This window comes from Sylvia atricapilla, chromosome 1, assembly GCF_009819655.1.
Source record: "Sylvia atricapilla isolate bSylAtr1 chromosome 1, bSylAtr1.pri, whole genome shotgun sequence".
NCBI classification, from domain to species: domain Eukaryota; kingdom Metazoa; phylum Chordata; class Aves; order Passeriformes; family Sylviidae; genus Sylvia; species Sylvia atricapilla.
The window spans coordinates 19,144,228-19,159,876 of NC_089140.1; the positions used below are offsets into that span (position 1 = coordinate 19,144,228).

A 15,649-nucleotide genomic window follows, 5' to 3' on the forward strand; every position below is an offset into this window, starting at 1 on the left:
GTTTGCATGATGAGTATGATATCAATGAAAGAAATATAATAACATGCCCTTACTACATTTAAAAGAAAAAAAAATAAATTGTATTGTAATTTGGTATTCTCTTCTTAAAAAGTAGTATTGCCATTTACTTAGCCTTTTCTATCCCACTGTGACAGACAGCAAGAAACTTGCTTTTACTAGAGTGAAAGAATAGAAATTCAATCTGTGTAAATTTAATCAGTGTGCGAGAAAAAGAAAGGGACAAAACCTCTTTCATACAAGGACTTCAGTGGAACTTTGTTTGTCTATCAACAGTGAACTGGCTTGAAATGCTGCATAAACATGAGAGAAAACCTTGCGTTATTGTATGGATTCTATTCCCCGATGATTAGCACAGTTACATTACTAGAACAGGAAGACTGATAAAAAATTCGTTTTGATTTCTGTCACTACTGTTCCATTTAAGAAGAGTATTTATTATAATATGATGCAATAGTTTCATGTCTCACTTCAATTCTCATTGCTGTCACTAAGAATAAATGTCTACATCTTCCTGGTCCAGGCTTTTACCTAAGCAATCCCTAAGGTGTGTCTCTAGTGACACTTCCAGTGGTTTTGCATCTTCACTGTTGTCCAATAGTAGGTGTCTGAGCTCTCCATAGTAAGGGAATACCACAACTGAGGATTATGAACAGTCATCCCTTACTTTCATCTTCAGCAAATCTAAACTTATCACAAGGCAGAGGAATGTTGCTGAGTTAAAACAAAGAAACCAGAAGGAGGTGTAGGTATTCATGGGTTTTTGTAGACACGAACACATATGGAGAATTTTCCTTTCTCATGTTTTTGTCTACAGTGGAGATGAACTGATTAAATGTCAGCAACTGCAGTGGAAGTATCTGCACTAAGGTAGCTATCTGTATTTGAGGGAGAAAAATGTCAATTTATCTAATCCTAAAGGTGGTGTATCAAATAGGTAAGATGAATCATGATCTAAAAGAGTCTGTTTTTCTCTACACTAATAAAAAGAGCAGAAGAAATGATAGATGTTAAAAATTAGGTGAAAATAATCTTTTCCACACTCTAGACAAAGTGTAAAAACATTCCTTTAAATAATGTAAGGAACAGCTCATACAAATTTCCAGCTAAATCTTACTAAAGTCAGCTTTTCTGTAGAATTAGAGAATTAATACTTTTTTCTTCCTCCCATAGAAGAATTATAGAAAAACTGTATGTCCTGAAATAAAATGACAGTGCACGGGAAAGGTAATGGAAAAATGTTGTTGCGAGGAAAATGAAGGACAGGAAAGAGAAGTAGTGTGCTAGCTACATATATCTCTTAGATATATGTCCTGTCTACAGGAAAAAGAAGTAATAGCAATAGAAGCTAAAGGAGCAGAGTGACAAATATGCTAAGAACAAAACAATATCACCTTCTAGGAAAGCTCCTTTCCTTCAAAGATTACACAGGAACATATTATATTAGGAACACAAAGATACTTTCAGATTAGGTTTGGAAAGATCTATTTTGGAGACCCCAAACACCCTAGCTAGTGACACAGCGTGTTGTTCTTGTCTTACCTCTATGAAGAAGAGACTGGCTGCTGACGTTGGGTGATGGTACATGTAGATGGTCACAAGGATGGCTGCAGCCACAACGAGCACCAGGACGAGAATGCCGACGATCAAGCCGGCGTGAAGCGTTCCGCCTTTCTTCTCTGCTGCACTGTCATCTGTTGAAGCTGCACAAACACCACACGTCTCAGCACAGTGACTTATGCCTTACCCATTCCATTACACAGATGGCAACTGAGCATTTGCTTTTTCTGTGTTACATGTACCTCATTTGCTATGGCCCAAGTTGGAAAAAGATATTAGACGTCTCTTTTCCACAACTGGGTACTCTCATAATCTTAATAAAGAGACTTTCAAATCTTTTACTGATTCTAATTCAATAAATGATATTAATATCCTTCTTTTGAATGTAAAATGGACAGTCTGAAGTTCCTAATTACCTTAATAATAAATTTTGCTTTGATTTTCTTACAAAATTATTGCAATTTTCTCACAGACAAAAAAATTGAGTACATTTTGAACACTCATTTTTCTTTAAATATTCTAGTTGAGACATGTCACAAACTCAAAAGCTATTAAACATACTCTGAAAACCTTATTCATTAGCTTGTAGAAGAGTCCAGGACCACTCTTTCCAATTGAATAAGACAGCTAAAGGACTAACACATGGATGCAAATGACCCTGCAATATTTTGATCTTGGTCTGAATGGAACACTCATCATCAAAGTATTACAGAAGACCATTTATTTACTAAGCTTGATACCAAGAGGCCAGTTATGCTATGCTCCTGTCAGGATAAAAGAGGGTTGTCTCTGTCACAAGCAACTTGTCAGCAGTGCTTCCCAATAAGTGACTGAAAGTCTTTCAACAGCAGTGTAACCTTTGGAGGAAAAGTTTCTCAATATACCAACCAATACCTGTAGAACTGCTTGTTCTTCATCATACTCTTGCCTCAGAGAGTACAAGAAGCATTTGGACAATGCTCTTGGGCAGAGGGTGTGACACTTGGGGGTGGTTCAGTGTAGGGCCAGGATTTGGGCTCTATGGTCTTCATGGGCCTTCCAGCTCAGCATATTCTGTGAGTTTCTGTGCTTTTCTGGAAATCTCTCTGCTTTTCTGGAAATCCTTCTAATCACTTTCATGTGTTACTCCACACAACATCTGTCTCTGGTCTTGCTTATAAGAAATTTTCTTTCATTTCCACTTCTAAATTTGCTCTCACCACGTTTGTTTGGCAAGCTGACTATAATGAAAATCATTAATGCTTGCAACCATCCTTTTTGCTTTACCATCCCCTTGAACTATTTCTTTGGTTGTCTTAGTGTGCTATGTTCTCTGAGGTCAGGGACTCCCTTTTATTTGTTCTTTGAAGACAGATATGGGTTATGAGTATAATTTCAAACAAATCCCTGTTATTGTTATTAATAGGAGCAACAATAATAACAACAACAATAGGAATAAACGTACATGGTCTTTTACCATTCCTCTGATTGGAGTAGAACACTCCATGCTAATGTTAAAATAGAGAATTGGAAAATTATAGAAGAAAGGCATATTTATGCAGGGGCAATAAAAGAAAAGAGGAACAGTTAATCTGAGTGTTAGAGCTCATTCATCTGTGTATGGCAGCACGTTTCCCACCAGACTAAGGAAGGCTGCGTGGTTTGTCACCCATCAAACAGCACAGCACCATTGGAACAAAAGGGAGAAAAGGAAAATGAAGATGCATTATCTTAGCCAAGACATATATCTGACTATTACTCCACGCAATGGTTATGCATCTCTGGGTAGAGTCGGGATTCATGTACATATCCCTTGTTTTTGTCCATATTTCCTCAATCTTGGTTCAGGGTAGTCAAAACCCCACAGTGTTACTCTGCTCTACCCCACAGTGTTGCTCTGCTCTGTCCCATAAAATCAGCAACACTTTGTGGAGTAAGGAACTGAGTAACAGAATCAGAGGATAAAGAAAAACATCCCAACAGATTGGAAAGCTAAACTAGGGTGTGGGAAACATTAATGGTTTTAATAAAAAATTGTAAACATGATAAACACTCAGGTACAGCCTAATCCTGCAGGTATCATTCTTTTTAAAAGTTTATCGGTATGTTTTCACACAAGAATTTCAGTTTTAATTGTACTGATTTTGGACATGAATTTTGACTTTATGCATGAACAGGATCCAAGAACCAGGTCTCTCCCTGGCTAAATCCTACAAAGAGATTTGCTTTGTTTTCTCAGAGCTTAGTTCACACAAATGTATAGGAATTTTGAAATGGAAAAGTAGCGTCAGCCCTGCTTTATTTTATTTTATTTAAGCACAGTGAATATTTCCAGTGAAAACAGTGAAATTTTCCAGGCCATTCTTTATACTGAAGTGGAGGAAAGGAGACATCACCTAGAATCTGGAAGTTCTATTCTTCAAATTTTTGAAATTGTCTCCTAAAGAGTCATTAAAATACTTCCTAGTAGTTGAAGCTCTATACAAAAAAGGATGCAAGATTCATGGAGAAGAGAGGAAAGAAAGGTGACTGAAAAAAAGATTCCTCTCATTTTCAGACAGTGGAATCTTTTGCTTGACATAGTGATGTCAATCAATATTCACTTCATCTGAGAACAGACAAATGTATAGAAACTCCAATCTTAGTTTCTGTTCGTGCACTGTAACAATATTTAGTACTTGTACATATATTTCAAATTTCCATACAAATGTAAGTTAAGTAACTGAAAGGCCACCAGAAAAGCCCTGCTTGATTCTGCATCCTCTTGGTTGGACAATTAATTCCCACTGGTGAACAGTTAGTTCTGAGTCATCCTACTGAGAAGCAACTGCTCCCGCAAAGGAGCAAGGGATTCATAGCTTGTTTGTCTCAAAATTACCTTTTTTACAGTTTCATACTTTTTACTTCAATGTCACATTAGTGCATGAAAAACTACTTTGTCACTTGTACCCATTTTCAGGCCAATTTGCACTAAAAGAGCAATTTGTATTGTTCCTGTGTTCTGGTTGAAGGCATAACATTTAAAAAAAATGCTGGACTTCAGCAAAGGTCCTAACCACTCTGTAAAGGTCAGCAGTTTAATCTCTTTTGATCTGATATTTTCTCAGCTTTCAGCATCCAGGTTTGCAAACTAGAACACCATCTCTTTGAAACTACACAGGTGCCAACTTTCTGACCAGTTTTCTGCTAGTCAAGGGTGGACCACTGTGTGGACATCAGTGCAGTGATCAGAGTGACAAATGCAAAAAATAGTGGAACAAAAGAAATGCTTTCCTTAAATTACAACATGTTTAAGTAACTTGTAACTTACATAATGTAAATTCAGTCCATTGACCCCAGGGCTCAAATACTCATGAGAAATTGATTTCACTCTCTTTGCACAGAGACAATAAACAGTGTTGTCAACATTGAAAATAACCTTTGCTGCAAAATCAACTGTCAGTTCTTTTAAAAAGCCACCAAGGGAAATAGCTGAAAAAAACCAAGGTGTAGAAATCTTTAATATTATCACAGCATGTGTGTTGTCCCACACATGGCTAAACCCATGGGAGGCGATTTGTTTTATGACCAATCCTTCCCCAAAAGGAGTATTCTCAATGGAACTTTCCCCAAACTTTCCTTTTCTTATGCTCAAGAAGAAATTGTTATGTATCATAAACTCTGTATTTATAATGTCTTCTTAGACTCCTAAATGCATAAAACTTTTAAGCAGAAGGAGCCTGTTAACATCTCCAAGGTCAGTCTGCTTCTCATTAAGTGCTGAATGACTGGATAGAAAGAGCAAGTAACTTTTTTTCCTAATATATAGGCCAGAACAAGAAATAGCTGTTCTGGGGAATGTTTAAAAAGTAAAAGTGAAAACAGAATGAAAATGTTCTTATTATTTCCATGAAAAACACATAAACACTATAAAATCTTTGATTTAAAATAACTAGTATGTCTCCAGTTACTCTTGGGCTAGCTTCTTTTGGAGTAGCTTCTTTTGGAGTAGGAAAACAAAAACCTCAAGGAATGAGTCTTGTCTTGCCATGGCACACATGGACTGCGATGCTGACTTTAACAGAACAAAGGTGTCTACAAACTGAGACTGCTTCTTAGTGCTTACAAACTGCGAGATGCTGTTCGTAAACACATTGAGGATACATTGCCAACATTATCTTTCTCATAGCTGCATATTAACCCTTGAGGTCTGCAAAATAATGAAATACATTGTTTTATATTATCTAATTTCAGGGTTTACAAAAACTTTCTAGTCTGATAGTTTTACATACGAGAAAACAAAATTTTGATACACATATTTACACCTGTTATGATATGAGATGGAAAAGAGTTTAATTTCTGGAGATTACTGTCTCTGTGAAAACAGAAATACAAAATATTTTACAGGAAAACTGAGGAAGAATAGAAAAACGTCTTGGCTAGAAAATTTCCTTTATATAAAGTGATATGGAACAAAAGGTGAATGACAGACAAAAATGCAGAATTTCATTGCCTACTTGGAAAATAAAATTTTGCTTTTCCCTCCAAAACCCATGCAATCCATTTTACTCTTGCATTTTGATCATATGTTAAAAGACCATCTGGAAAAAAAACCCCTATTGAATTTGAAACTCCAATTCAAACTCACCTATATGCACATGAATCATTAAGAGATAAAATGCAATACCTTATTTGACCCTCCTGATTGACACACAAAGCCAGGGATATAGATGATTTAAATAGCAGCAATCAGCCTGAAGATGATAACAGAGTCCTAAACTTGGTTATTTTCTCCCCTTTTTTACCAGAAATTCATTTTCTCTATTATATATAACATTTCTCTATTATGTATAACCCTATTATATATAACATTTCTAGTCTGGAGACTGTGTATCACTCCTATTTGCATGACTTCGGGTTTGAGTTAATAGGCTCTGCCAAGAGGGAGGACACAATGTTTAGGACAGCCGAGCACACAGGCTTCCAGGTACAGTGAGCTCAATAGAGCCACCAAATTTCCCCCTCTTGTAGGCCTCCATTTACATCTGGAATGTGAATCTACTAGGAGAGTCCTTTCTTTATGGGGCAGGTATATGGTTCTTTACACACAATCTTTTTCCCTTTACATAACATGGATTCCTGAAAAGGTGATTAATAACCTGTGGGAAGGAATAAGGGAATGTGCGGCTGGAAGGATTCTCCAGAGACTCAAGGGAATACTCATAAAATTTTTCTCTCTACCTCTTTCAGGAACAGCATGCTCTGGAATTCTCAACTTATTCACAGTAATGGAGTGTGATTTTCTCGATTTGTGGGTTCAATCCCCAGGCATTTGTTTAACATTTTGAGGTTAAGCCACTGCTTTACTTAGTTTCATGATGATTTATAAAGTTATGGCTCAGCTAATACTTTAAAAATTGATTTCCAGTTGCATGTAAGAAATGAAAGGTGGGCTCTGAGTGAGAATATTATGACTTACAACACAGAAAATCAGAATTCAGTATCTGGCTTTGCTATCAATTTTCTGTAGGACTCAGGGCAACTCAGTAAGTCTCTCCAAGATTGATCAACTGCTTAGTGTAGTAAATTGATGAGAGTGCATTACAGTCAAATCCCTCTGTTTATGGGATGACAGTACTCTAAATATGTTAGCTAAGAGCTTCATTCTTCAGCTCTAAAATATCACCTATTGCTACAACAGTTCTTATCTGTATTAATTTTAGTTTGAGCTCGTTGAGACCATGTAAGCCATTACAATACATAGTAGCATCAAACAGCTGTCATCATGAAGCTCAATACTGTACCATGAAGGACCACAACATTTGCCTGTAAAAGCAGTTGACTCAAATTCAGATGAACAAAAAAGTTAGCTATTTATAAGAATTTCAATTCTCCCACCCCACTGACTCCTCCTAACCCTACTGAAAGCAAACACAGGACAATAAGGTAAAGCAGGCAGTTCCTCTCAAATGCTGTGTCTAGTTCTTTTAGAGTTACCACAGTGCCCACCACACCTTTGGGAGACTGAACAACTTCAGGTATTTCAACTTCAGTGCAAAATCTCCAACTACATGAGCCTTCCTTCACCTGACCTTCACTTTTCCCATTCTTTACAGTGACTCATGCGCACTGAGGTCAAACTTGAGTGAGCAGTGCAGAGAAGATTGGAGAAGGCTACTGACTGCAAAACTGGCTTAACTCCATGTAGAATAGGAAGTTAAAAAGACAGAAGATCACAGGATTTTTGTGTGCCCTATCTGTCACACTGCTGTAGCACTGTGACAGCAACAGGAGCAGAGGACAAAACACAAAGGAAATCAGCCTTTTCTTAAAAGTTTATCTAGTTTTTCCATCTGCACTTAGAGCTACATGGGGTTTTCCCATTAACACTTTGATCTGGTGCAGTCAACAAAATGTAAATGTGTAACAGTCAGCTGTGTGACTTTACAACAGTCATGACAACTTGTAAGAGTAGGAAACCATACATCGTTTTATATCTGTCTTAGAAAACCAAAGAGAAACTAAACTAGTATGCTAAACTTCAAGTCTATGCACATCTCTTCTGTTTTGTTAACATCATTCTTTTTCAATGTGATGTATAATGCTTAATATGATGAAAAATGCCCTTTTTTTGCTCAAGGAGAAAGTGATATTTTCTATCTGGGGATTATTTGCATGCCATTGCCACTCCTTTGATAAACCTCTGCCATTATTTGATTGACTGTCTGCTGATCGATTGATGGTTTTTTTATACAGCTTGTGATAATAGCCGTAATAAGATGATGACAACAAAACTGGGATGGAGATGCAAAAATTCTGGAAAAGGAAAAAATGTCTTGTTTTAAGAAACATTTAAGTACAATTCAAGTACCATGAAGCAAGTGGAAAATAACAGAGCTTAATTATGCCACCAATAAGAATACTGATTATTAATGCAATATCGAATTAGTTCATCGCTTTTCATTTGTACTTGATTTAAAAAAATGCATGAAGTCCACTGGCCACTGCATTTAGTATGTAAGATATATTTTTTCCTGTGTCTGATGGATGAGGAAGTTTGGAATATTTATATAAGAGGCTGCTGCTTTCCCAAGCCTCTGTTCTTGGCTTTGGCTCAATTTCAATTAGATATCTCTTATCAGACATGAATGTAATATTATACTGAACCTCAGCAAGGCTGTATAGGCTTTCTTCAAATCACAAGTTTTCCTGGGATGAAAAAGCTTGAATTACACTTGCCACATCATTTCATGTTTCATACAGAAACATACCATGGTAGATCCCATGCTTCTTCCTAAAATCACCACTTCCCTATTCTGAGTGTTACAAATGGATTTGCAGAAAGCAGGGACCAGCATTTAGGGAAATTGGTTGGGTCTAAAGTTCAACCATGAACATACCAAAGGCAACAAGAGAGATTTCTATTTTATCTCAAGACCTTGTCTCTAACGTAAGTTGAGAAGAGGCTGCTGTGAAATGAGAGAGAAGAAACAGCTTGGAAAAGTTCAGAGAGAAATGTAGTAAAATGGGGAGATATATTAGCATTTCTTAACCTATAATCTGAAGTGAGAAATCAAATATATAGGAACAATCGTTGACTTATTTCAGTTGCAATTTATTTGTTCCCTTTGGAATTTCTCCCCTATCAAAATAAAAGAAAAAAGGTAAAAAATCAAATAGCCTCTGCTTTCAGGGCTCTTTCTGGTTTATCTGATTACAAAGGTGGCTAATTGTCCTATCTTCATATTTTTATCCTATTAATACATTTCTATCCATCACCATCTCTTCCATTTCTCTCTGTTCCTACGTTTTTCTCTTTTTTCTTCTATTTACAAGACTATTGATAGAAACCATTTCAAAACTGCTCTTTGGTAGTTTTTGTTTATACAAAGATTTTGTTTATACAAATACAGCACATGGCACAGCACAGACAAAGTAAACTTTATGACCAGTTTCAAGGAAATCCTTATTTTCTTAATTGTGTGAACCTTGCAATTTTAGAGGAATATTAGCATTTTTGAGTAAGCAGAACATACAGAAATAAACATATAATTACATAATCCATTACCTAATCTAAACAGGATTTTTTCAATAATGATATAAACCTTAAATCCTCTCTTTTTCATGAGAAAAGACTGGAAGAAAAGGTCTGAATCTTGACCTGCAGGTTTCTGAACAGGAATGGAAACAAGACACATGAGCTAGGACACCCTGAAGAGAATTAATTTAAGGAAACCATGGGTACCTACAAGTAAGACACCCACTCTTAATATGCAATTTAGATTTTTCTCTGTATCTGATAGTTAGGCACCCCATATAGTAGCATATTCCAGTCCAGGCACTTGTTCTGGCATGACATTTGATTACTTCCTCTTGCCTACTGCTTGCCACTGGCCAAGAGAAGGGCCTAAAAGAGCAGCATGTGAATTCCTGGCTAACTAGAGATGAGATGAAGCCTCTAGAAGGTGATTTCCTGTGACTAGGCTAAGTTCTGGCAGTAAAACAAAGCCATTTCTTGTCATTCTTATCTTATACAAAGTCCACTTTAAAACAATTTTAAGCGCTCACAAAGGTTATTCTTATAAGTTTTTAATTTATTTTGTTTTATTATAATGTTAGGGAAGACTCAGCCAATTCATAATGACTCGTTAAGCTGAGTAACTTACTGACTGTGTAACAACTTCTATGTCAAAAATATTTGTTTTGCCTAAAAGGTTGGCTTATTTCTTTGGTGAAATATTTCTAATTTTCTGAATCATTTAGCAACTTAACACATCAGAAAGAAATTAGTTATATGACTCTTATCAGGCATTAGCTGGTGTTGAATGTCTTGCAGCTGGAGTTCAGGGTACATAAGAAAAAAAGGACTAAATTTTCTCCATAATTTGGAATAGCTCAAACTGCAACTTTTAAGAGAAATTAGAAAGGCAGATGACTTATGGAAGCTAGTTTCCAGACATAGGACTGTATTGGAAAAAATAGTCCTGGGTAAATTTATCACTGTATATAAAGTATATAAAAATACTCTTTTTTCAAAACTTTGTCTACATTTTGATAATTTATTACTGAGTTTCCTAATGTCTCAAAATCCAATTAAGCTCTCTGTAATAAAAATATTAATCTTGTTACTACCTTCCTGTTAGATGTATCTAGACCATCTTTGAAAATGTCCAGATGAGAGAGAAGAAAACATGATACTGACTTTTCCTAGAACTACATATACTGGGATCAACTTGTTAACAAAGAAATAAAACAGCTTTCTTCCTCAAGCAGGTGTTTTTGTTGTTGCTGTTTTTCTTTCCCACAGCATTCTTTTTTCTGAAACAAAAATTTCTGTACACCTTGATAAATGAGAAATGTATCATTTGTCTGATACCTGCTGTCCAAAAGACAGACTTTCCTTTCAGGTTTTAAAGTTGAAGGACTGTGGGGGACTCATAGCAATCAAATCATAACAACAAAGTGTCTAAAAGGGTCAAATAAAATGTCTGGATGTGCTGGCCAATCATCTAAGTCATCCACCAGAGAATTCTCAAGGAGAAAATATTGCATTACAGGATAGTCATGGCCAATTGCTCACAGTTTTTATGAAAAATTAGACTTTTAAACTGTTTATTCAGTTGTGTTAAATGAGAAAGTGAAAAAACACCCAACAGAATCTGAAATTAATAAAAAAAGGTACATTTTTGGTGCTGGACATTTCTTAGCACTTAAAAAAATGCCTGTTTTTTTTAGGAGAACCCAGATAAAACAAAAATTGTGATGTCTTACCAGCTGTATTTTAAAATGGTTTAGGCAGATATGTAATAGGCATCTGTCATGTGTGTAAAGAAAGAGGGCAGGCAGAAGAAACAAAACCAAGCAAATTTGAAATGCACGTTAAGATACACCACAAAATTGTAGATGGATTACAGTACAGTTGCAGAAGATTTTCTCATATAATTAAAAGGTCAAAGCAGTATGACCAGAACAAAAAATTAAATGCATAACAATTTATAAACTTATATTATTTGATTTCAAAAGTTCTACACAGAGGTGAGATGCATCTATTTCTATGGAATCTTTTTGTTCTGTCTAACCAGATATTGACCACTACCACCCCAGGACACATCAAACTATAGGCAATCATTGATCCAATATAGCTTTGGTTTTCCTTTATAAAGGGTTCCCTTTCATTAGAGCTTTAAAGGATTTAGTGTGAGAAAGTAGAGACCCTGTATTCATGACCTGGAATAATCTACTCTTTATGAAAGGCTGACAAACCACAGAGAATCAAAGAATGTGCCTGCAGCTACAGAGGTTTTATCTGAGTCTAATCTAGGGGACACTGGAAAATTCAATGCGTAATTGAAGATTCATCAAAAAGAACTTCTCAGATTAAAAGCTACGTTTACTGTGTGAATGAGAAATCCTGGAGTGTTGCTTTGCTCTTGTGTTGTTTGAAGTAATTTTAATTTTTTTTTTAATTCCAAGAATAAAAGGAACAGCTCAAGGAAAATGAATAATTACATCATGTGTTGGTTTGTTCTCCTAAAACACAGCACCTTTTTCTGTGGAAATGAACTTACTATAAATAACCAATGCCTCAAAAACCTTACACATTACCTACCAAGCAGGCCACAGCCACCTATCATTTGCACTAGGATTCAACACTTTTACAGAGTTTTTCTTTTCAGATCTTGGGCACAGACTAGACAAGTGAAAAAAAAATAATCCTGCTGCAATTCCCAGACTGAAAGAAACATGGATTTTTTTTTTTTAAATCACACTTTTGGAATAATATTTTATAGAACAGCATACAGTTTTGAGCTGTGTATGAGATGCCTAGGACGGAGACTGCCTGTTCCTAGGTCAGGCACCTGCTGTGCAGTGTTGACTCACAGAGCAGAGTGTGGGCACTTTTCACCCAGGAACACGCCTCCGGTACAGAGCAGACGTGGAACAGGAGAAGAAAGTGCTGACTACTGACCTCTAAGTGCACTGAAGCACTTTTCTCAATAAAATAAGAAGCAATTTGATTTCAAGACAGAAAGAAAGTTTCTGGGACATTTCCATAGGCAAAATGCTTCAAAAGTACTACATTGAGTACTACAAAAGTACTACAGATCACTTTATTCTAAGGGATCACTTATGTGTCAAAGCAATGTTAAAAAACACCACTGCCAAAAAACGGACAATTCAATGCCCACTACAGTATGTGTCCAGCCATGCAGTTGTTAGTGACAGCAAAATTACAGAGGGGAGACTGGCAAGGAAGAGGATGACAATTACCCTGAGTGGAGCAAGCAGATCTCTAGTTTGAGGGAAGGAGAAAATAATGGCTGAATATGACTGAAAAAAAAATAACAGGAAAACAGACCAACAAGTAAATGGCATCTGCACTCTGTTTTTTCAAAACTTGAATAATTCTCTGTGAGGGTCCTGAGAAACTGCTATATCTCAGCTGTTCTGGTCTGCTGTATGTGGGACCTCTGCCCATGATGTTGGGTCTCCATATTAGCTCAGGTCCAAACCTAACCTATGCTGTAGATGAACCTATATTCAGTCCCATCTCTGATCTTGTATCCTGAACCAACACTGAAGGTAGCTTGTCTCCAGTCCTGTCCATGGACTGTGCCTTCTTGGATGGGCTTTGGAGCTGTTTATTCTTTTGCTGCTGAAGAATTCCTGTGCGGATCTGGTACACCATCTCACCTTCTCTAGGATCACTGATGGGAGATGCTTCCTCTGGTCCTTTTCTGAGCTGTCTGTTGGCATCTGTGCCTCTTTGCTGTGTCGTGCCTCCCCTCTTCACCAATCTGGCTTCCTGCCTTGACCCTGGGTCAGCCTCATTGCTGCAGACTCAGCTGGTGGTCACTAGACCAGGGCTGACCCCAGTTGCTTCCCCTGAGCTGCTGGACTTGCCCTGTGCCCTGCCTGTGCCTGCTGCCACACTTGGCTACCTGTTCCTTTACCCACGAGAGAAACTTCATGCTCCCTGCTTGGAAGGGCAATCAGAGCCAATAATATTTCCTTTAATATGCAATCAGAGCCACTAATATTTCCTTTAATATCAGTGGAAATGTGATCTACTTAAATTCACTCAGCAAATCTTCCTCTGCTTTGATAGACCATTCTGAAGCCTTCAGAAATGAACCCAAACCTTGCTTTTCACCTCAACAAGCTCTACCTTGGCAATGAACACAGGCACAGGCGATGTCTAACAACTGTTCTATTCTAGTAGGGGAATTCTAATCCACTTCAAAGGGAGAAGGAAAAACCTCAGGTCTCACTCCTTGAACTCACAAAGAAGATGACAAAAGCAGTCCCCTGTAGAGCTTCATTTAACAGGGGCCTTTATTGGTATGACAAGGTGATCTTATTAACTTGCACAGGGAATGTGCACAGAGAAATGCAGGATCTCTGCTAGAACAGACATAGATATAAAATGAGTATGCTTATTAACAAAATGGCATGTAATAATTCACTACCGTGAATGACTTTATAGCACAATATTATTATTTAGAACTAGCACCATACAATATCTTAATTCAGTTAAATAAAATCACATTATCATGATCAGTAACTGTATTAATACTTCATTACTAGTCAGTAACTGTATTAATACAAGTAAAATTTACTTAATAAGTCCATAATTGAACCTGCTCATTTATTATAGAATGATAAAGAGAGTTGTGAATATTTAGTTTCCTGAGCAGTTCCTAAGCTTATTTGCCCTACTTCTCTTCCACACAGATGTGGGATGCTGGAGTTCCTTGAGAGTCTGGTAAAAACTATTTCTACAATTGGATTTTGATTAATGAAGTTCACTGGAGTATAATTTCACAAAACACTGACACTACTTACAGACAAAAAAATATCTCTTACCTCCATTATCTTTTAGGTGCAGTGCTATCTTGGTGTCATCTATAAAGGAAATTCAAAATTACTTGAAGGAAAATGCATTTTTCTAGGTCATGAATCATTTTAGCAGTCAGTTTCTAAGGATAAAAACATTCCAAAACAAGAAAATTATTTGGTACTCAACTCAATGAGAACTATATTGTGGTGTTTCTTACACTGAAGCATTACACTTTCTTACCACTAAAAAACCCATTTATGAGAGTGTTAAAACATTCAGGAGGATTCAAAACACTGGCAAATAAGGGTACGAGAGTCTGTCTCATAATGTTTATAAATAATTCATATATATTACATGTTCACATATAGCTTGATATGCTATAATATTAAGGACTATATGAACCAACAAATGTAAATAAAGTAAGACAGTGAATTAGTTCTTTTATGAAGAATCTTGAAAAGGTCTACTAATACTAAATCCTATTTACTTCCATATTCCTCTTTTTCTTGTCAATTTTAATGCACAGAAGACCAGAGAATATTCCTTTTAATTCCAAATGCTGCACTGACAGTTTCTAAACTTGCTTTAAACAAAACAGCCTTTCTTATCAGCAGATTCCCACCTTGAAATGCCTTCAGCTCATATTTTCCTGTCACAGGCTATTTGGAAAATCTGTGTCTAGTACTTTTTCATGTGTTAACATACAATTTCAACAAATGCACACACATACATTTTACAGATGTTCCTTGACTAATCTGACTTGGCTTTCTGGCCCAGATGAATTTCCTCCAAAAGCAGGAAAGCAGGAAGCTCATAAAGGCAAAATTTAGGCAGCCATTGGTATGAAGATGAGAACTGACCCGACATTACTTACCCAGTTAATTCAGAAGCCTAGAGGAACTATTTCACAACAGTGAGCACTACATGAAAAGAACAGTGTCAACTGACTGAAATAAAGTAAACAGGCACTTTTCATAAAGGTTTTTATTTTGGAGTATCTATAAATTTCCCCTGGCTAAATAGAATTCATAAAATAATTGCAAATTCATTAAGACTGTGATGGGAATTTCTTCTAAATTTAGCAGGGACATTTATTACTACTATTTCAGCAGATTTTGGACTGCTGCCTGAATGTAAAGGAACACGAAAAGTCATTGTAACCTCACGTTTTCCAGAAGTCTTTCTAACTTGTCCTTGCTTCTCCAGTGGCATCCTCTCTTCTAGCCTTCATCCCCTGTGCACCTTACTGGTGCAAGAATGAGCAATTTAACA

At 36.6% G+C, this 15,649-nt stretch overlaps 1 protein-coding gene across 1 annotated transcript in view; it reads right to left on the reverse strand.

Moving 5' to 3' along the window:
• PLXDC2 (plexin domain containing 2) overlaps positions 1-15,649 on the reverse strand; it is a 247,895-nt gene that overhangs the window by 11,891 nt on the left and 220,355 nt on the right. Inside the window, exons 12-13 of the mRNA XM_066316433.1 lie at positions 14,404-14,442; positions 1,561-1,721 (exon numbers count right to left, since the gene is read on the reverse strand). Coding sequence (XP_066172530.1) covers positions 1,561-1,721; positions 14,404-14,442 — 200 coding nt within the window. The remainder of the gene's footprint in view (positions 1-1,560; positions 1,722-14,403; positions 14,443-15,649) is intronic.